Raw genomic sequence first — 20748 nt, 5'->3', positions numbered from 1 at the left:
CCCCTCAAACTTCTCCAGGATTTTAAGTCTCATTAGTATAAAGCAGTTACGCAATTAATGAGGGGTTTAGCATATTGATTTGCATCGGATTATAGGAATTAATGACACATGTAGCGGGACACGATGGGAAGATGAGCAGCTACTCCGGGAATTGTATTACCACAACACATGAAAGAGGGGCACAGGCACCCCAGATTTCATGATGGGAATGACGCTGCTCCCACTCAGCTCCTGTGCAACCACTGGGGAAGCAGAAATATCACCTGGCTGTCGAACTGGCTTAAAAACCTGAGGCAGATTTGCCAGTGTAAGGTTTAAGAGCTGCTTTTTAAAGGAAAACCCCTGTTTTAATAGCGGCAGCAGTCTCTGGTTGGGGGTGAAACGGAGATGGATTGCAGGGGAGACCACCAAGTCCATGGGTGATTCCACTCCTGCTGGGACATGGGGCACACACAACAGGCTCCACCACAAAAACCAAAGATGTGGGGAAAGGCAGCGAGGAACACAGGGCAAGCTGCCAGGAGCAGGCTGGAAGAAGCCCAAAAGGGCAAAGGCTGTTGTGGTACAACAGGTTCAGGGAGGAAAAAGCATCTTCACCAGCTACCCACCAGCACCCAGCCTACGGCACATGGAGAGTAAAGAGAGGAAGGCAATGCAATGTTAGGACATGCCATCAGCATCCTCCAGAAACTCTTCCCCACAGCTGCCTGTCCTTCCAGGGCCTGGCAGGTCCCCAGCTCTCCGTAACAGCCCAAGGGACCACTGGATAGGATGGTCCATGCCTTCAAGAGAGGGACAAAAGGACAGGCCATGCCCAGGCTGCCTTCCCCTCCCTCCAGGGCGGGCAGCCCCTCCTCGCACCAGCAGCCACACAAAGGGCTCTCAACCCATGTAATCCATTAGATACAAATTACAGCAATTTAAGCACACTTGACCCAGAATTACAGCAAGCCCATAAAGAGCTGCGTCTTCCCAGGCAATTTACACTGTTACAAGGCCTCAAACAAACCACAGCAGAGGATTACAAACCAAACAGCAGCAGCAACAAAAGAGCCAACCAAACCCAGAGAACACGATGCCTGAAACAGCATTATCAAGACATGAAAACCATCACATGGGTGAGCTCGCAGTCGGGTGGTCCTAAAGATGCCACTATTGCACAGGCTTGCAGGTACCTTACACCGTTCACCCGCAGCCACTTGCTGCGGAACACAGCACTGCTAAACCATGTGCCTGCGAGATGCCATTCCCTGGCTCTGGGCAGCAGCCGAGTCAGCCTGCAGGAGCCAGGCACTGTCCTCTCGGAGGTCATTTGCTGCCAGAGGGGCATTTGCTGGCAGTTCTTTGCTGAAGACCGTGTTGTCCTTTTAGGGGTGAGAAGGGGTGTTTGAGGAGGCAGCAGTGGCTTTGGCACGGGGATGCTGCCCTAACCCAGCCTGTGTGCGGTGCTCATCCTCCCGGCTGCTTCTTCACCAGCTGCTTGAACCTGCCCGAGGGGAGACTGAGCTGAGCTCTTAGGCAGAAGCTCTTCCCTGTGAGGGTGCTGAGGCGCTGGCACAGGGTGCCCAGAGAAGCTGTGGCTGCCCCATCCCTGGCAGTGCTCAAGGCCAGGTTGGACACAGGGGCTTGGAGCAAGCTGCTCCAGTGGAAGGGGTCCCTGCCCGTGGCAGGGGCTGGAGCTGGAGGAGCTTTAAGGTCCCTTCAACCCAAACCATTCCATGATACCAAGAGGCTGCACCTTCAGAATGAATGCACCAACTTGCCCAGGAGGACAAAAGCTGGGTTGGTTGGGCCAGGGAGGTGCAGGATACTTCTTGCTGTCCCGGTTATTTGTTCCAACCACCCAGACAGCACAACATGAGGTTACAGGAGACCCATGGTGTGCTCTGTTTACCCCTTCACTGCTACCTGCAGTGTAGCGCTGGAGGCAGGTCGGCAGGAGGGATCCAGCAGAGTGGTTCAGGAGAGGCACAGGACTGGCAACGCTGCTCCTTTCAAGGCCTGGATTTTTCATTCCAGCCCTTAAGCTCATTCCCAATTCCATTAATTTTAATTATTAATCCTATGTCCAGGAATTTTTCTTTAAATCATCCTCATAATATCAATGATTATGTGGGAAACAAGAAATACTTGAAGGAAGGGAGCACGTGCCTTCCTCGAAGCCAGCGGCATGCCTCATCCCTACCCGTATGGTTTAGTTTACAAGCCGATTTCACACACAAACACAGAATCAAAGCAGGAACACAACTTTTGATCATCTTACAGTGATGTTTACTCTCGTTTCCTGTAGCCCCAGGTGACAAATCTGCCCTTTATATAGCAGAGGACGGGCGGTGCCATTAACAAAGTCAACCGGACACACTCAAAACTGACCGCTGCTCTTTGCATTGGTGGCTTGTACCAAACTAAGGAATGACAATTAGTAAGCAGTCATAAAATGCTAAGTATAAATGCAGAAATGGGTTCTTTTTCCTGAGCAAACCCGCTCCAAAGCAGCATTTACAAGCAACTTTCTTACATATGAACACTTCTGCCAAGAAGGAAGATGTTGGAGATTCAGCCCCTCCGAACACAAGGGCTTTTGTTCCCCCATTCTCTGAGTGCTGAAGAAGTTTAATTTGCTTTTCTTTCTTCTTCTTCATTTAACTTTGCTGGCCCGCCAGCTGGGTGGAAGCCAGCGGGGTTATCCAGGCAGCCCTCACTGTGATGTATTTACAAGGGGAGTGCATCTAAGGTTTGTTTATTTCAGGATCCAAATTCAAACGGCTCGAACCATTTAACTAATTGAAGGGCAATCAGAAAATGCCATGAAACCAAACAAATCAGGAAAAGTCATGGAAACCATCAGCAATATTTAATGCAGAAATTCGCTTTGTTAGGGAACTGAGCTGAAAGAAAACAGCTGGATGGAGTTCAACCCTCTAAATTAAAAACAATCTAACAAGGTCTATAGGGATAACTCTTTCAGCTACATATTGGAAACCAGATTCACTTCTACCAAGTCAATGTAACAGCACTCAAAGCTAGAAAGGAAATTCCTCAGAACTGAGGTAGTTTCTAAGCATCAGCACATTTTCCAATGCCTCGCAAGGCAACTTCACTATTTACAATCCATTTTTTCCCACACATAAATTGAGAATTTTCCCAATTTTATGGTTCCATGATTTATTTTCTAAAGAAAAATAATCCAGCCAGAATCTCCCTACCTCTCCTACCAGCATGTTTTAATAAATAACTGGCTACTTCTAGTAAAATTAAGCCTCCAGCACTGCTTATACCAGCCAAGAATACTCCTCCTTTATAGCTTTGCAGCAATTTGGTGTGAAAATACAAAGTTGAACGTAATGCTGACCCTGAGCTAACAATAATGCTTCAATATAAAAATAGAAAATCATCCTTACAGCACGAGGGTGGAACAGAGCAAAGCCTCCCTCTCTGGATTGCTCTCCCGGCACCCAGCCAGACCCAAAGACTACCTAAAGCAAGAGGAGATGTGCAGAATGATTTTGACTCTTTCCAAAGCCTTTTCGTGTATTCCCTAAACTCCTTTAAAAGCTATTTCATCTCTCGTCTTAAAAACACACATTTCTTTTATCAATGAGTTGCTGCCACCCACCACAACACTGTTCCAACTGCAAAAGCGCAGTAAGGAGAGGAGGGTGTCTCGGGTGATGCCGAAAAGCTGCAGTCACTGGGAAGTGGTGCCCAGGAAATCAAATACATGGAAAAGGAGGAATTTCAGCCCTACCAGCTCCAACTCGGATTTGCCTGCACCAGTGCCACGGGGCACTGCTCGTCTGCTCCTTCCCTCTTGTCCCCCATGGGAGAGGAAAACACAGCTCTTGCACAAACCAATCCAGCACCCCCAGCTTCCCTCCCCACTTAGCATCCTTTAAAACCCAACCAACACCAAGAACTGAATCCAGCATTCACCTAACACATTGGCAGACGAGATACATGTTGGCAGTTTTGGATCTGCGAGACGACAAGTTGCTTCCAACTGAACAAGTTTAATGCCTTATTCCCAAGGGGGATGCACGTCGGGAACTGACCTACAGGAGTTACAGCTAATTGCAAGGATCCCGGGGGACAAACGACAACTCTTCGCAGTGTCTGAACAACTGGAATTCTCCGTAGTCTCTTCCAATTTCACCAAACCTCTTGTTTCTTTACAAGCACAACCTGCTCCTGGCATTAACGCCCTGTGCAAGCGGGGCACTTGGCACACTGACCAGCTCTACCTTCGCCTCTTGTTTTACCGCAGAATAAAGACAAATTGATTCCACCTCTTTCCAGATAAGGCAACTAACATAAAGTGGATAAATGGGAAGTTAACTACATGAAACACGTTTTCTGCTTGTTGGGCAATAGTTTTTCTTTCCCCCCGTTAGATAACATGATAAATAAAACCTGCTTCTGTACAGATATTTCTCATTTCAGAAACACAGACTTGTTACAGGCCAAGGAGACCCCAGGGCTCTTTCATTTTTGTAGGAAATACGGTAAAATGAAATAAAATTAAAAAAAAAAAAGAAAAAAAAGAAAAAAAAAGTGATAAAGACACAGATGCAGAGCTAACTACAGGCTTGTATATACATTTCTGTTATCCACCTCTAACATGGATTCTCGGTGAACGGGAAAGACTGGTAGCCCCCGTTCCTGTTATTCCCAGAATAGCAAGGGGAAAAAAAATAACCAGTATCTTAAAACCAGTGGCAACATAGTAAAAACTGTACACTGTTGTCCATTAACTTAAAAAGCAAAGTCCCTAGATGGTATAAAAGTGAAAGCAGGTGCCTTCTAACTTTGATAATAAAAGTCTTTCCCCCCCACCCCTACGCTGCACAATTATCTCCATTGTCTTTGCACAGCCAAGAAGAAAATGCTAAGGAGCAAGGCCGCTTGTGATAGACTGCCCCGGGCAGCGGCAGAAGTGTTCACGTTCTTATCGCTCTTGTTGGAGTTCCCAGTGACTTCGGTGGCGTTGAACTCGAACTCCGAGGAGCACTGCTGGAGCTCGCAGCCGCTGCCGCTCTCCTCCCCGCTGCTCTCCTCACCTGCGGGCACAAACACGCACGTGTTACCCTCCTCTGCAGGGCAGCGCGAGGCTTCGGATAGGGGTGGGGAAAGGGGGGCAAGTTGGACTTGATGATCTGGAGAAGGCTCCTGAAGGGGAGACCTGAGAGCAGCTCCAGTGCCTAAAGGGGCTGCAGGGAACCTGGAGAGGGGCTTGGGACAAGGGCCTGTAGGGACAGGCCAAGGGGAATGGCTTGAACCTGCCCGAGGGGAGGCTGAGCTGAGCTCTTAGGCAGAAGCTCTTCCCTGTGAGGGTGCTGAGGCGCTGGCACAGGGTGCCCAGAGAGATGATAGACACCCCATCCCACTGCTAGTAACACTCAAGGCCAGGTTGGATGGAGCTTGGAGCAACCTGATCTAGTTGAAGATGAAGACAGGACAAGGGGTAACGGGTTCAAACTGAAACAGGGGAAGTTTAGACTGGATATAAGGAAGGAGCTCTTTACTGTGAGGGTGGTGAGGCACTGGAATGGGCTGCCCAGGGAAGCTGTGAATGCTCCATCCCTGGCGGTGTTCAAGCCCAGGTTAGACAGAGCCTTGTGTGGGATGGTTTAGTGTGAGGTGTCCCTGCCCATGGCAGGGGGTTGGGACTGGATGATCTTAAGGTGTTTTCCAACCCTAGCTCTTCTATGATTCTATGTCCCTGTTTCCTGCAGGCAGGGTGGACTAGCTGACCTTCAAAGGTCCCTTCCAATTCAAACCATGCTATAACCCTATGGGAAGAACCCTCCTCATACACCCTGTCTGAGACACTTGTTCCCACTCTCTTTACTAACACACTTCCTCACAGCTGAAGCTGATCCAGCTACCCCATGTCAGCCTGAAATCCAAATAATAAGGGAAAACAAGGAAAAGCAAATGGCAAACAACAGCAAACATACTTATGTCAATGAAGTCGACATCATTCCCACTATAGGCATTCTTCAGCTTGTTGGTCATCACCCGCAGAGCCATGATTTGCCGGCGAATCACCATGTCTGGCTTGGTAATATCGACTTCCACCTCAGGGTTATTCACTTGACTTGCTAAGCCATTCCCAGTCACCGCAAAGTCATACCTGCAAAGAAACCATTCCTGCTGGTACCAGAGCTAAGAATCCTCACAGAGCCCTTCTCGGGTTTCTTACCCCACCTTCCCTCCCTGCAGCCTGAACAACCTGTGGAATTAAACACTGGTTTCGTACAGCCTGTGCCACAAAGGCAGGGGAAAGACATTTGTCTCCCCAGCTTGAAAAGAGAAGGAGATCTGGGGTTTGCAATAATAGTGGCTTACAATAGCATACATCAGCTTGCTGCAGGCCACAGAGCAAAACCAGCTGCTGAGGTGCCCACATAGGTGACACTCTGGGGAAAACAACCTTTGGGGCTATAGTTATCCCAGAGAAACCTATAGGAACTGTTGGGGGCAAGAATATCATTCTGGCTTTGCATAATGGACCTTAACCACCAAGCTGGGGTATTAAACGTGTACTTGTCACCACACAGACATGAGATGCAATTTCCCTAATAACCCCAGCAGGAGAAACATCGGTGCTGGTGAAGGTAACGTAACTACAGCAGAGAAGGGCTGAGCTGCTGGTCTGAGGAGTGTGTGCTTGGGTCTGATCACACCTATGGCCTCTTGGCTTAAAAGAGAGACCGCGCAACAAAACCCAACAGACTGAGTCTCCTGAAACGGGTATTTCATCTTATTGAGCAGGGATATGGCACTTTTTCTCCCTCCTTCAATTACTTGACTTACAAGAAAACTCATCATTTAAGAGAAGAAAACATTTCTTTTCTTAGTTATGTTGCCAATAGCAGTACCATGGGAGAGAAAAGCCTTTAGAACTATCTACAGATCTGGAGACCAGGCAATGAGATACAAGCATACACCCCAAGGGCTCAAACGCTGTCCTGTGTATGGAAAAGTTGTTTATTACAATTACTAGTGATGGTGGTGGTTTTGTTATTTGTGATCAATATTATGTCTCGAAGTAGTCAGAGAGCCAAAAGAGAAACCAGAGCATGGAAGACAACTGAGCTTACTGGAGCCACAGAGAAAATGGTAACAGCAAAGCAAAACATCTTGCACAACCCACATAGGATGTCCAGCCTCCTCTCTTGTGTCCTTGCCCAGTGCTGCCAAGTCTCCATCTCCCCTCCCTACTGGGGCCAGCTTTGCATGCACACCGGGGAGATCTGCTGTGAAAAGCCCTGTACAAGCTGCTGAACAAGCCCTCAGGGGGGGCAGAGCCATTCATTTCTTGTTGCAGACACCCAAACCATCACCTTGGCCAAGCAAGGCAGCTTCCGGCACCCACAAAACAGCGCAAAGTGGCTGTGGGATGGCTCAGTCCTGTGCCCCAAAACTACCAGGGTAAAACCTGCTATTACTTAGAAAAACTGCTGGAACAGCCTGGATGACTGATTTGTTGGGGGTTTTTGTTTTAATGGAACATCTTGGATATTGCTTATTTCCTCAGTAAGCAAACAGAAAAAACCCACTTCTATTTCCAAACTCAAACAGTTACATAAACCATATGACAGAAAACCTTTGGCTTATTCATGTGTTGGCAATTTCTTCCTTACAAGAAAAAAAAAATAAAATAAGGTTTGTAACTATTTTTCCATAAAAAGTGTGCATGGAAACCACTGCCCCCCTCATGCCACTGACCTCTGCAGCGGAAGGGAGGACATCTGACCAGCCTCCATCTCCCCTTGCTCAACTGGGCGACAACACGAGCATCCCCACTCTGCAGCCGTGATACAGGACTTTGTATAAATCACCGCCCCAAACCCATGAGCAACCACTAACAGGGAGGTTTAAGCCCAAGAGGAGATGCCATGTCTGGGTATCTATACTCAGCTCTCTCCCCACCATGCAGAGCTTGGACAGCCCTTTAGCTTGGTGCTCAAGCTCTCCCATCCACAAGAAAAAGAAGGGATAACGGCAGCGGCCTGTCTCAGGGGACCGGGGATCACTCCTGTAGAAGAGGAGCACTTGGGGAAAGGTTGGGGTGAGTGGGAGAGAGCTAAGCAGGGGCAGCAGCATCGCCAAACCTGCTCTTGGCGCTCCCGTTCCAGCACTCATTCTCATTGACAGTGCCTACAGACATCTTTTCATCGTTGCAAATGTTGCCAGGGAGAGATGACCAAAACTTTTTGGCTTGCTTCAGCTTCTCTTTCACATCAGTAACCTATTAAATAAAAAAAGAAAACAGGACATAATCCAGAATACCAAACGCTCATTAAAAGTGAAGCTGGAAAGGTATTTTTTATCACAACAGACGTGTAGAGGCCAGATCTTCAGGCTGCGTGTTTTGATGGTTGATTTACTTCTTTAATACAAAATTAAACACCGCTCCTCACACATTACTCATAAGCCAAGCCTCTACAACAGGCACTTTTCTGACATAGAAGCGTTGAGGTAATTCACGTCTAGAGCCACGGGCAGATTACAGCCCTCCGAGAGCCTGACACAGCCAAGGAATATTAAGAAACCCTATAAATTACAAGTGGAAAATTACACGCTGCGGCACAGGGGTGTGAAGCAGGACCAGGCACTCACCAGCCGGTCCAAGCTCGTGCCGGCGGCTGTAGTTGGCCTCTCCTCTGGGTTGTAGGGCCTGAAGCGAGCACTGAAACCGCTTTCGGAGACGGAGCGCGCGGCCCGGCCCTGGGCAAGAGGTTTTGGCTGGCCGCATCCCTGGAAAACCTACACGAGAGAAGGAAAGGGTTTTATGAGATGGGGGGGTCACAAGAGCCTCCCTTCTGCGGGCTCCCACCTGGCCCCTGCCCCAAATAATGCATCAGCTGTGCATCTACTTGAAAGGGCATTAAAGAAATAAACCCATTGATGAGAACAGGGAAATAGAACACATTGGATGAATAAACCAAAGTGTCCCCTTGGCCCATTTACCTTCTGAGACACCTGCATGCTGTTCTCCTGCATGTTCATGATTGCATCGGAAATCTTCACATCAATGGGGTCCATGACTGACTCGATATTGAAGGGACCCTCCAGCCTCTCTGCTACCAGCAGCATCGAATCTAACACAAAGAGAGAAACGAGGGATTTTAATGGAGGACCTTCAAGATTAACAGGTAACAAGGGCAACAGATGGAGCACACAGATGTTCACCACCACAACGCTGCTTCTGACCGGAACACACCTCCAGGAAACATTCTGCTCCATTGCCAGAGCCATTACCAGGCACTTGCAGGCTGCCAGCCCCGAGCTACAGGCTCATATACATCAAAAGCTACGTTAAAGGAGAGAGAACCATCGCAGCCTGCCAACAGGCAGCCTGTAATCAGCTCCTCCCATTAGAACAAGCATTACTAACACCCTCCTCTCCATCTTCGGTTATTAAAGCATGTCTTGTGTCATTTGTTTTTCAAGACTGCTTTCAAAGCCACCAGCTTTCTTTCTCATGGTGCTCCTGAATGCAGGACACCAGTGGAAAAGGGCTCAAGATGATCATCATTACCAGCTCGCCCTAATGGAAAGCTACAGGCTTTGCCATGCCTGGGGAAGCCAAGGGATTGCATGGACAATTTGCACGAGGGAGACTGCATGAGACCAGGGTAAATGCTGTTTCTATACGTACATATACATACACACACACGTATATATCTATATACACACACCTCACTGTGCACTAATGATGTCTTTGGCACGCCTCTAGGCAAGGGGAGACGGAAAAGTCCCCCAGCCAACACTAGGTCATTCCTCCCGTGCTGACACACACGTCCTCATCAAATACATCATTAAACCCAGCAGCTACTGAACATCCACTACTTCCTCTGGGAAATTATTATTGGCATTAAGGCTCTCGCTCTGCATTGCATTTAAGCCCTCTCTCTGGTTCTCCTCTTCAAGGTGCCTCCAGGTACACACCCCCTGCTAAGCACTCCCCTCTTCTTGCCCATCGCAACCTTTACTTCACATCAGTTTTCACCACGGTCCCTCCACCCCAAAGCACCCCGTTTGCTCGTCTCCTCTCCTGCATCACTTCACGATGCTCTGCACAAACTCACCATTTCCCAATTGCATTTAATTCTTCATTTTTTCCTAGCCTGTGTGATGTAGGAGGCCAGGGCACAACCTGTTTCTTCACTCTGGGCCTGAAGAAACCCTTTCCTGAGGAGCTCCTCCCCACTCCTGTTCCCTTCCATTAAGGAGAATTGGGCATTTCCCATTTCTGTTAATTTCTCTTGCAAAGTTTTTCTCATGATGTTTATCCTCCAAGTGCAGAAGGTACTTTCAACAAGCAGAAGACTGCTATGGGCTCTGGCTACCTCTTAAAGCCCCATAAAGATATTCCACATACTGAACAATTTAGTAATAGCTCTGCCTTAGTGCCCAAGTCATGTGAAACTACACTAAAAAAAAGCCATAAACTGACAACAAATAGACAATTAAGCTGCTTTTGCATTTAAAATAGTAATGGTAATAATGGTAATGATGATAATAATAATTATTATTAATATTCTTCAAAACCCCATAAACTGCAGATACCTTCCTAGCCTGTAAATCCACTTTTTAAAGACAACCCAACTCAATATTGTGAAGACTTGCTGGCTGCTGGTTAAAGGTCTATCGGCTGATCAACCCCATCCTAAACCCCAAGGTGCTTAGGAGGAGCTGGAGCCCCCAGGAAGCCTCCTCACCCCGCAGGCACACACCACCAGCATCAATGACAGAGCTGCTGCAGGGCATGGCTAGAATTTAGCCATCAGGGACTGCAAACAGGTCTGAACCAAATGCATTAAAAAGAAGAAGGGGGGCAGGGAAAGAAGGTAATAACAAATGAAACAAAGAGTCTTAGACTGTATTGTGGTGGGCTCCAATAAAGTGATGCTTCAAATCTCTGAGTAATGACTGCTAGCATGAATATACCATTGTGCCGGAGGGGAGAAAAATGCTTTTGATGTGCTACCAAATGGAGACTTTTTGTAAACAAGTGGAGCACAACTTAAATGTGTTCATCATTGTCAATGCTTTTGGGGGTTTTCACGCGCATAAAGAACATCCCGGCCCGGCTTGGAGGAAGCTGCTCATTTCAAATAAAAATATTATGAGGGGACAGAGAATAAAACTCGCAAAACGCAGAGTTTCGACTGAAACAGGAAAACCCGACCCAAAAATCATTCCATTTTGTCACTACTTCATTCTGTGAGCGGCCAGGAAAGGCCGCCGATCAATAAAGTGTTTGTGAAAGCCTGAAAGGAAACATAAACCCCAATTCTTCTGGCTGTTTGGCATCTTTGTAAACTTTGAGCCGGGCAGGCCATCCACAAGACCATGGGAATGTAGAGCGAATTGGGCCCTTTGTTAGCAGGGGTGCCATGGCGTTCCGTGTATCACAGCCCAGGAATGCAGCCTCCGCTTTGACTGCCCATAGAGAAAATGCATTCGGCCTCCAGCAGAGCTGCCAAAGCTGCCGAGGAAAGATAAGGAGAGTAATAATTGGAGCGGGGATTGATACTGGCAAGGAGGGCTAAAGGAAATAAACTTCCATTAGAAAGAAAGGAGGGGAAAGAAAAAAGGGAAAGGGGGGGGGGGGGCTCCACTTCATCCACAGCTTTGATTTTGAAGGCATCCTGCAAGCTCCTACCTCCCACCAGGAGCTGGCTGGTGTCCCCACCACAGTCGTGGTGAGCAGTGATTCCCCCCAGCAGCCACGTCTGACATGCATAAGACTGGCTGGGGCTCAGGATAACGCTGGCATCACAGCACGCAAGAGGGGAGGCACGCTGCACCAACACCAGAAATGAAGCTTCCGTGCGACTCACCTCCCAGAGTGCGAGAGAGGAGTTGGTTATAAATATCACTGATTTTTGCCCGAGCTCTGGTGCAAAATAACTGATGTTTAGAAGCCGTAGTGAGGTGCTTCACAGAAAGGAAACTCTGGCAGAGTGAAAAATGCACTGAGGCCATTTATTACAAACACACAGCATGACAAAGAGTGTTTCCTCCCTGCGATGGGGAGATGGAAGTGGATTTAGGGAGGGAAGCCCCCCCCCTCCAACCCACACCACATAGCACCATCCCTTAAAGACCCTTTTCCTCCTGCATACATTTGTCCTTGCTACTGGCATTGAGACAATCCTTGGCAACAAAGCACCTCGCTCTCATGAAGGCGAGCAATTCTTTCGCATTGTGCCCCCAATAATCAGAAACCCACATCTTCAGCCGCACTGTCTGACTTGAAGAACAAAAGGCAGTTTTCAGTCTTAACCCCAAGATCTGATTTAAAAGGGGAGGGAAGGAGGGGGAAGACCTTGACCATTCATTAACAACAATCTTTTCTTAAAGGGGAAAAAAATGCTTTGCACACAAAGTCGCGCTCCAGATATGTATATATAGAGCCTGAATTTGACATCTCTGAGCAGAATAAACCTTGCAGGGGAAGGGGGGAAATACATTTAAGAATAAAAATGATGAAAAGGCACTGGAGATTAACACTGTTCATTGAGGGGAGCTCCAACCCCTGCAAAAGCTTGTTTGAAACAAAGTATACCCCTGTCTAATTGGGGTAATTGTGTCAGGAATAGAGGGTGAAATAATTCAAATAGCTAAATAGGAGAAAAGAGTACAATTCCCTCATTATTTCCTACACCATAACTTTAAATGGCACTTTCCAAAGGTAAGGAATTAAAAGTCTTCTTGCCCCAAAAAAAACCCACAAACTTTACATCCGAGTTTGGAAAAGCTTTACATAAATGACTCACGTACAGACCCACTAACACACACATGAGCATTTCATACACACGTGCACCCATTCATACGTACTTGCAGCATGTGTTCCAAGTTCTCCCATTTAACTATCTTTAAATGATGTTGCTATACTCAAAAGCTGGTTTTGACACACAATAAATCATTGCCATCGTTTAGCACTTAAACCCACTGAGCCCATGCAGGTGGAGTGGGGTTTTCTTTGTCGTGGAGTGGGTTTGGAAGGGCAATTTGGGCTTTTATTTATCGATTCATTTAAGCCCCCCAGCCCCTACACGCAGGAGATGCGCGATACATGCCCTGCCCCAAACACCTGATCTATTGAATTTTACTCGCTCAAGTGGCAAATTGAGATAGAACCCGAAATCTGGACCGCAACCAGGACCTGATCAGTTGTTAAACTAAAGATAACGCAGCTTAAGTTTTTGGTGCACTGCAAGAATCAACCCAGAGTGCAAGAACCAAGCAGATACTCCCAATAAATGTAACAAAGCTTAAAACCATACTCAAGCAACGCATGGACAAGAATTCCCTTGGGGAGGAAGCCCTGCTAGAAGAAAGCTTTGCTTCCAACCTGGAATCGCAGCTCTTTATATTGTCTTGTTTCATAATCTTAATTATTGCATGCAGTCACTGATCAGTCTCGGATGACAGGGCTCGCTGGCTTCCCCCGAGGTTCATTTTTAGCTGCATACCACCTACAGCAATTAGCTGCTTGTGCTTTTGTCTGGCTTCTGGCATTATGCCCTTCCCTTTCATGGGATTCCTCTTTTCTACTTGGACTAGATGTCTGCAAGTCTCCTGGCTTTGAGCTATTTCAGCAACAATTGTAGCTGAAATGCTTAATATTCTCATGAGAAAGAGGGCTGGGAGGAATGGAGGGGGGTGTCAGCCTCCCAGGGAATGACTTGGAAACCCGATTTAGTGTCACGTTGAACTCCCTACATGGAATGCACAGGCAAAAAAAAGGCCTTCTGAAAGTAACACCCTGCACACATCCAGTTGGCGCGGGCGAAGTGAAAAGCCAGCGTGCAAAACAAGTTCTAAGATTTAAATCTAGCCTGAAATGCCAAGTGTCAGCAATTTCCCTTCTTTTCAATCTCCCAGCTCAATGAAAGGGAAATCTTTCTAACAGTCTCTTTTTGCCATGAGCGGGACGGGAAGAGCACCACAGTCAGTAGCAGCAGACACTTCACATGTGCACTTGATCACACATTAACTGGAGTGAAGCGAGTGCTCCCAAAGGATGCCCGTTCACAGATAAATCAAGCCTCCTGGAAAAGGAGCCCACATGAAAACATTTAACACATTATCTATTGCCTGCGCCCCAAGACGTGATGCATCATCGCTTCTTGACCCAAGGTAGAATTTAACATTTCAGTCTAGATTTCGTGTATCGAATAATACCGTTTCTAAGCACAGAATTAACAAAGAGGAGGAAGAAGATGGCAAAAGCACTCACGCAGCATCACATAAACCAACATTCAAAAGGATGGTGGCCAAGCACCAATGAGCTGTTTCAAAACCAGATTCAGGCACACGTCCCATTCAATGGTTAATGTAAAACACAGGCCTACAGCTTTTCCCAAAGCTCCCCCCGGCTGGCAGGGAGACTCCAGGCTGCTGAGCAAGAAAACTGGCTTCAGGAAGGACAGCTGATGGTGACAGGAATGTAAGGAGCAATATGGAAAAAACAGCTTGCACACAGGCTTGGCCAAGCAAGAAGAGATACTCCAAGCCTACAAGCACATGGAAGCTCCATCCTTCTAAAGCTTACTGCAACAGAGATCACTGGCACAAGAGAAGTCTCACTTATTTAGGAATGATTCTATGTACTTGATTCTACGCACTTTTCCTTTAGATATCAGGAAAATAGTATCCTAATATTATACCCTATATATCCTAATAAAGAAGCTCTTCCCTGTGAGGGTGCTGAGGCGCTGGCACAGGGTGCCCAGAGAAGCTGTGGCTGCCCCATCCCTGGCAGTGCTCAAGGCCAGGTTGGACACAGGGGCTTGGAGCAAGCTGCTCCAGTGGAAGGGGTCCCTGCCCGTGGCAGGGGTTCGGACTGGATGAGCTTTAAGATCCCTTCCAGCACAGACCAGTCTATGATTCTAGAAAATGAACATGAATGGCAAAAGGTGTGGAAGCAAAACACATACAGAGGTGTGGAAGGAAAAGATACCCATCACAGACACCTAAAAAACTTGCTATAGACACCCAAAAAGCCATTCAGGTGAGGGACGTGGTATCAGCACACACCCACATGAAGTTCTAACCCATATTGCCTTACCCATAAAGATATTCCACTCAGCATCCAAGTCGCCTTGGTTAGCCAAGCAGCCTCTCATGACGTTAAAGCAGTAGTTGTAGCAGGGTTTCACCGACACCAGACCTCGGCAGTATGGGCAGTACATCATTTTCAACAGCGCTCGTGTCCCCTGCGGTGTGGGGTTCACCTGTAAGAGACAGAAAGGGGAAAGGAGAACAGAATTAGTCTTCAGTCAATACAGCAAAAACCCCATGCATTTACCCCAGGGTGGGCTGGAAAAGATCTGTGCAGAGGAGATGCAATGGGGTCAGCCACCACCCTCCTGTTAGAGCTCCCCATTATGTGGTCCAGAGATCTGTGGAGCAGAGGATGGGTTTGCAGATACACTGCAATGCACCTTGTGCCTTGTGGGACCTGTACAAGGACAGGCACCCCAAGGGGGAACGCAGTGCTCAAGCTCAGCGAAGCAGTAAAACGCAAGCAACCTAAAAGGCACGATGCAAGGGTGCATGATCCAAGTTCTGCTGCAAGCACACACTGAACACGACGATGCTGGGATTTCCTGGGGACAAAGCAGCCGAGATGGGGTGCTTACCTCCATCCCTGCACCAAACCCACTTCTCCTCGGTGCTGCAGCTTGGCTCTGCCCGGACAATTGCCCAGCAGGGCTCTCCAGCAGACAGACCAGCTCCTTTATCTTACATTCTGCTCCCGCAACACAGCATTTACATGACACATGCCCGGGTTCATTTACACTCAGCACTCATCATGCTAAGTAACACCATTCCCCACACCCAACCGAGGTGGCAGCTACAGCCAGCAGATGAGGACAAGCCGGGAGGACCCTCGAAGCCCACGTGCAATCGCTGGGTGTGCAAGCGGAGCTATCTGCAGCAGGCACGTCACCCCCTGAGCCCTCCACAGGGCTATTTTCCAATGTGACTCATGGTCATTCATGTTTGATTCACTCCCTGGCCCGGCTTCAAAACATTCATTGAAACCATTTCCACCCAGCCGGTCTGAGGAGCATTAGAGCTCCAGCATCACGTACCAGTGCCGGCCACGTGGTGGGTCCGTCTAAGCACCAAAGACAGAAGCTCCCCAAAGAGCAAGTTTAAGTGTTAATTAGTCACACATGAAATGAAAATTAAGATGCAATCAGAGATACACTGACAAAATAGAAGCGGTCTCTGGTGTTTAAAGCAATGCGCTCAAGACTTCTTGTAAGGCATTTATGGAGAGCGCTGTAAATAGGTTATGATCCAAGACTGTGTTGAAGGAGGAGACACACACACGGCCCTAAGGAAGAGAGAAGTTACTCAGTACAAACAGATGGAGATGTGGATGGTCTCCACATCTCATCTGCTGGAGGGCTGGAAATCAACTTCATGGCAGAGGACAACAGGACTGAATGGTGCAAAAGGAGACACAATGTAGAAAGTTGTTTGTGGTGATGGTGGAGTCTGACTCAGATGCTTTAGAGCATATATATATATATATATGGAAGGCTCATATATCTATATATATTTATTTTTATATATATATATATATATACACTTATATATATAAAAATATATATATTTGGAAGGCTCAGCAGGAGCAGGAGCCCCAGCAGAAAGCTCCCTATTGGGGCAGGGTAGCTTTAAAGCTGAGCTTAGTTCAAACACTGGGAAGAGCTCAAGCAACAGAAATCAGCTAAATCAGATGATTTATAGTTGGAAAACTGAAAACAGACAAATGTAAAGATATCATCTGCCATCCAGATGGTGCAGCCCTTGCGTAACAAAAAAGTTGCAGGGGGAAGAGGGAACCAAATAACATATTCCACCCAGAGACAGAGCGCTGAAGGACGCCCCAGTTTAGTAGCTTAATCCTTTCTCTGATAAAAATCCCTTCCTCTGGCACTTGGTGGAAGGTGCCAGGACCTCCACACCTAGTCCTTATGGTTATGAGCAGGTCCCAGCTATTCTAGCACTGCTGGTCCACATCCCCTTTGGGAAGGAAGTCAGGAAAATGCTGACAGCACCAGCAGGTGCCAGAGCAGTTTGAAATGGGACAAGGAACAGGAGACTTCCCCAACCCTATCATGGAAAGCTGCAGCCCTATGGAAAGGGAAAGGGATTGCTGCACAGCAGTGACCCAGGAGGACCCTTCCCAGCTTAGGTTCCAAGCTCACCCCATCAGTGCTGAGCGGCTGCAATCCTGCAGCATCCCCCCCCCACCCTTTGATATTTCATAGGGGTTGATCTCTGTGAATCCCAACAGATGCAATGGAAACTGAAGCCACTTTCCCACATTCCACAGCGGATGACATGGGATGGTCACTTGCATTAGATCCTTTGAACAAAGACCCTGGATGATTTTAAAAGCAAATGGGTTTTGGCTTCCTTCCCCACACAGGTTTGTGCCTCTGCTGCCCCACACAGAGCTGAGTAGAGAGTGATGGAAGAAGACAAACCCCAGCCAGCAGTGACCAAACGGAGCGCTCACTACTGATGGATGTAACCCACAGGGAAGCTGTTTGCAGTAGTCGCAGGTGAAGAGAAAGACAAAAGGGAAACCCATCAGTGCAGCTCTGGTATTTGATGGTGTCAGGAAACAACAGGAAGGTGCAAGGCAAGATCACCTCCAAGAGAGAGTTTTGGGGAAGATTAAGAGCAATTACACCCCATTATAATAGTGATAAATGCTTCACTGCTACATATCACTGCAACGAGAACCCTAGCCCTGGCAAGGGGCCCGGACCCAGTCCGGAGCAGCTCTGGATCTGTCAGTGGGATGTGCCATATGTTGCACTGGCAATTCTTCACAAGCTTTTCATGTTCCCTCTGCCACACCAGGTGCAAGCTCTTAACACACCATTGTGTGTTACAGTAAACCCAGATACGCTTTGTTCTGGGGTTGTGTTTATCTTGGAAAGCAACTCGAGTTCATTCAAACTCTACTCTAGAATGACCCTCAAAACCAAATAATCTCCTTTCTAATAAAGCAGAGTCCCAAAGAAAGCTTTATTTGCTGAAGAGGATTTACCCTGGTAGATTTGAGCCCAGGTAGTACTACGCTGCAGTGCACAGACCCTGTAAAACCTTCTAATAGGAGTAAATGCACTCCAACCCCTTCCTTTTATCTTGAGAAATTTATCTCCTTTGCCTGGCGTTCCACGCCGCTGCAGCAATCCATCACCCTGTGGTTTCATCGTGTAAATTACAATTTGTCCAGATCTCTATGCTTTGTCAGACGTGAAGATTAAAAGCTGCTAACAGATGTGTTCTGGCACCAATCTTCACATTCGTATCAAACTTGCTCCGTAAAAACACAGATTTGCACACAATCCACAAGAATTAAGAGAAAAGCAAACAATTCTGGGCTCGATTCAAATGTTTCATATCATATGTATTGAGATATTCCCTGTCCTGGTCCTAGCTGGGATAGGTAATTCTCTTCCTAATAACTGGTGCAGTGCTGTGCTTTGGTTCTAGTCTGGGAATGATGCTGGTAACACACTGATGGTTCAGTTATTGCTCAGCAGCACTTACCCTGATCAAGAACGGTTCAGTCTCTCATGCTCTGCCAGTGAGGGGGAGCACAAGAAGCCGGCAGGGAGCAGAGACAGGACACCTGACCCACACTATCCAAAGGGATGCTCCATATCACAGCAAGCCATGCCCAGATACAAAGTGGGGGGAGTTACCTGGAAAGGACCGACTGCTGCTCAGGTCAGGCTACGTACCGGTCAGCAGGTGCTGAGCTGTTGGATTGGGCATCACTGCTGGCCAGTGTTTGTTTTCCTTTCCCTTTTAGTTTTACATTCTCTCCCCTTGTTATTTCCCCTTATCATTATTAGTAGTAGTAGTATCATATTGTACTCTAGTTGCTACACTGTTCTTATCTCAACCTGCTGGTTTTACATTCCGCTGTGTTCAAACCACAACTCCCCCTCAGCTCACACTGATGGGTGAAGGTACAAGCCTGCTCTTTGAAAAATAAGATGCTCTTGGCGCAGTAAAATCTGGTTTTTGTTGGTACCTTGTCCCCCCATCCCACGCCAGAGTCTCACACAAGGGAAACGCTTTGCCTTACATCCTTCGCCTTTTCCAGCTCCTTGGCAATTGCATCTGGATTCATACATCAGGTGACTCCACCATTAACATACACAGCTCTCAAGTGAAACGCCTTGCTAACAGCCTACCACAAAGCCACCGAAACTCAAAGCAAACCTATCTTTGCAAGTTTAGAGAAGCAACTGGTTTCTTTTTCCCCACTTCTTCCTAAGACAAGGAATAGTTGAGGAAGGATGACAGAGCTCCAACCATGGATGGTCCTGCAGCGAGCTCCCACCAACTGCCAGGCAGCCAGAGCCACATTCTGTTCTCTCACTCTACCCTGAAGTTAACATTAAGAATGTTAATAACAACATTTAGAAACCTGTCAGCTTTAATAACTATTTATAACACCACTGATAGCTCAGGCTTGCTTATTTTCCCAGTTTGCACAACGGCAGCGTTGCCATGCCAGCAGCACGGCCACCAAAACCCATAAAAATCCAGCAATTTGAAAATAAACTGTGATGAAATTACTTTTGATTTATACTGTTTCCTTTGCAAAAACAAATACGTAAATGAAAATCCAGGCAATACTGGATAAGGAAGACCAAAGGGGTAACTTCTCAGTGACATGGATTTCCTGATTTCCGAAGCTAACTCCAAAGCTGACTAAAGGGGCTGTGGGATGCTCCAGGTGAGCCGCCCATTTAGACAAGTGTCATCCATTTCTGGGACCAACACAACCTTCCTTGCATCACTTCTTCCTTCCCTCGGTGTTGTGCAAGAGCATCATCTTGGCACACGCTGGTCCAGACACTCGGCTCGCTGTGAAGCAGATCATCACTTGGGAGGCTCTTGGTTTGCTTCCCCACCCCAAATATTCCAATGAAAGTGTTTTGGAATTAACTACGCCTTTAACCAATTTTCTGGCCTGGTGCTAACACATGAATAATTTCAAAAGCATCTGGTTCAACCACACATTTGGGCCTCCAAAGCCTTGCACAAAGGAGCATATTTAGGAGGGGATTTTGGGAACTGTGCAGCTCTGTGCCTTGGTATTCACTGATGGTGATGTCTGCTGCAGCTATATCTTGTGCAAGGAGTAGTTCAAGAGTACATTTCTGCTTTGTTTCCTACTTACACCTTGTTTCCCCACATGATGTGACACTGCAAGAGGAATAGCAGAGCTCCTAAGAATCACACCACCAGTCGCTCAACCTGCTCGGCTGTAATATTAACGTGTCTAAAGGGGAGCAAGTCTTGCTTGTCTTCCCCATCAGCACCCACAGCCCACGTGGGACAGAGGGGACCTCAGGGTGCCAAGTCAGCATCTCCTGCTCTGTGTCCCCAGGACCAACGTGCCTTTCACACAAAGCTTGCTCTCCAGCACCTGCCTCTCCCTGACCCAGACCCCCTGCACATACCCAGGAGCATTGTTTGCTTTAATGAGCAAACCAAGGAGAACATTTATCTTGGCAGCTACACCCAAAAACTTCCTTAGTTATCCCTTCACATTGTTCTCAACGTCAGCAGCAGAACCACAGAGTGGGGGAGAGGCAAGGAAGGAAAACCCACCCAAACAACAAAAAAAGGAAGAAACAAATGAAAAACCAACCAACCAACCAAAAAAAAAGG

The 20748-nt window shown here is 47.4% G+C and overlaps 1 protein-coding gene across 1 annotated transcript in view; it reads right to left on the bottom strand.

Moving 5' to 3' along the window:
- Window positions 1-2248: 2248 nt before the first annotated feature.
- The window catches only part of GPC4 (glypican 4), a 66586-nt gene continuing 48086 nt past the window's right edge, over window positions 2249-20748 (bottom strand). Inside the window, exons 4-9 of the mRNA XM_065689177.1 lie at window positions 15092-15257; window positions 8977-9107; window positions 8626-8772; window positions 8118-8254; window positions 5958-6133; window positions 2249-5057 (exon numbers count right to left, since the gene is read on the bottom strand). Coding sequence (XP_065545249.1) covers window positions 4849-5057; window positions 5958-6133; window positions 8118-8254; window positions 8626-8772; window positions 8977-9107; window positions 15092-15257 — 966 coding nt within the window. The 3' untranslated portion in view covers window positions 2249-4848. The remainder of the gene's footprint in view (window positions 5058-5957; window positions 6134-8117; window positions 8255-8625; window positions 8773-8976; window positions 9108-15091; window positions 15258-20748) is intronic.

Source organism: Lathamus discolor, chromosome 9, assembly GCF_037157495.1.
Source record: "Lathamus discolor isolate bLatDis1 chromosome 9, bLatDis1.hap1, whole genome shotgun sequence".
Classification (NCBI taxonomy): domain Eukaryota; kingdom Metazoa; phylum Chordata; class Aves; order Psittaciformes; family Psittacidae; genus Lathamus; species Lathamus discolor.
Note: the sequence above shows the minus strand (reverse complement) of the source record. Positions and strands in the feature narration are given on the sequence as shown.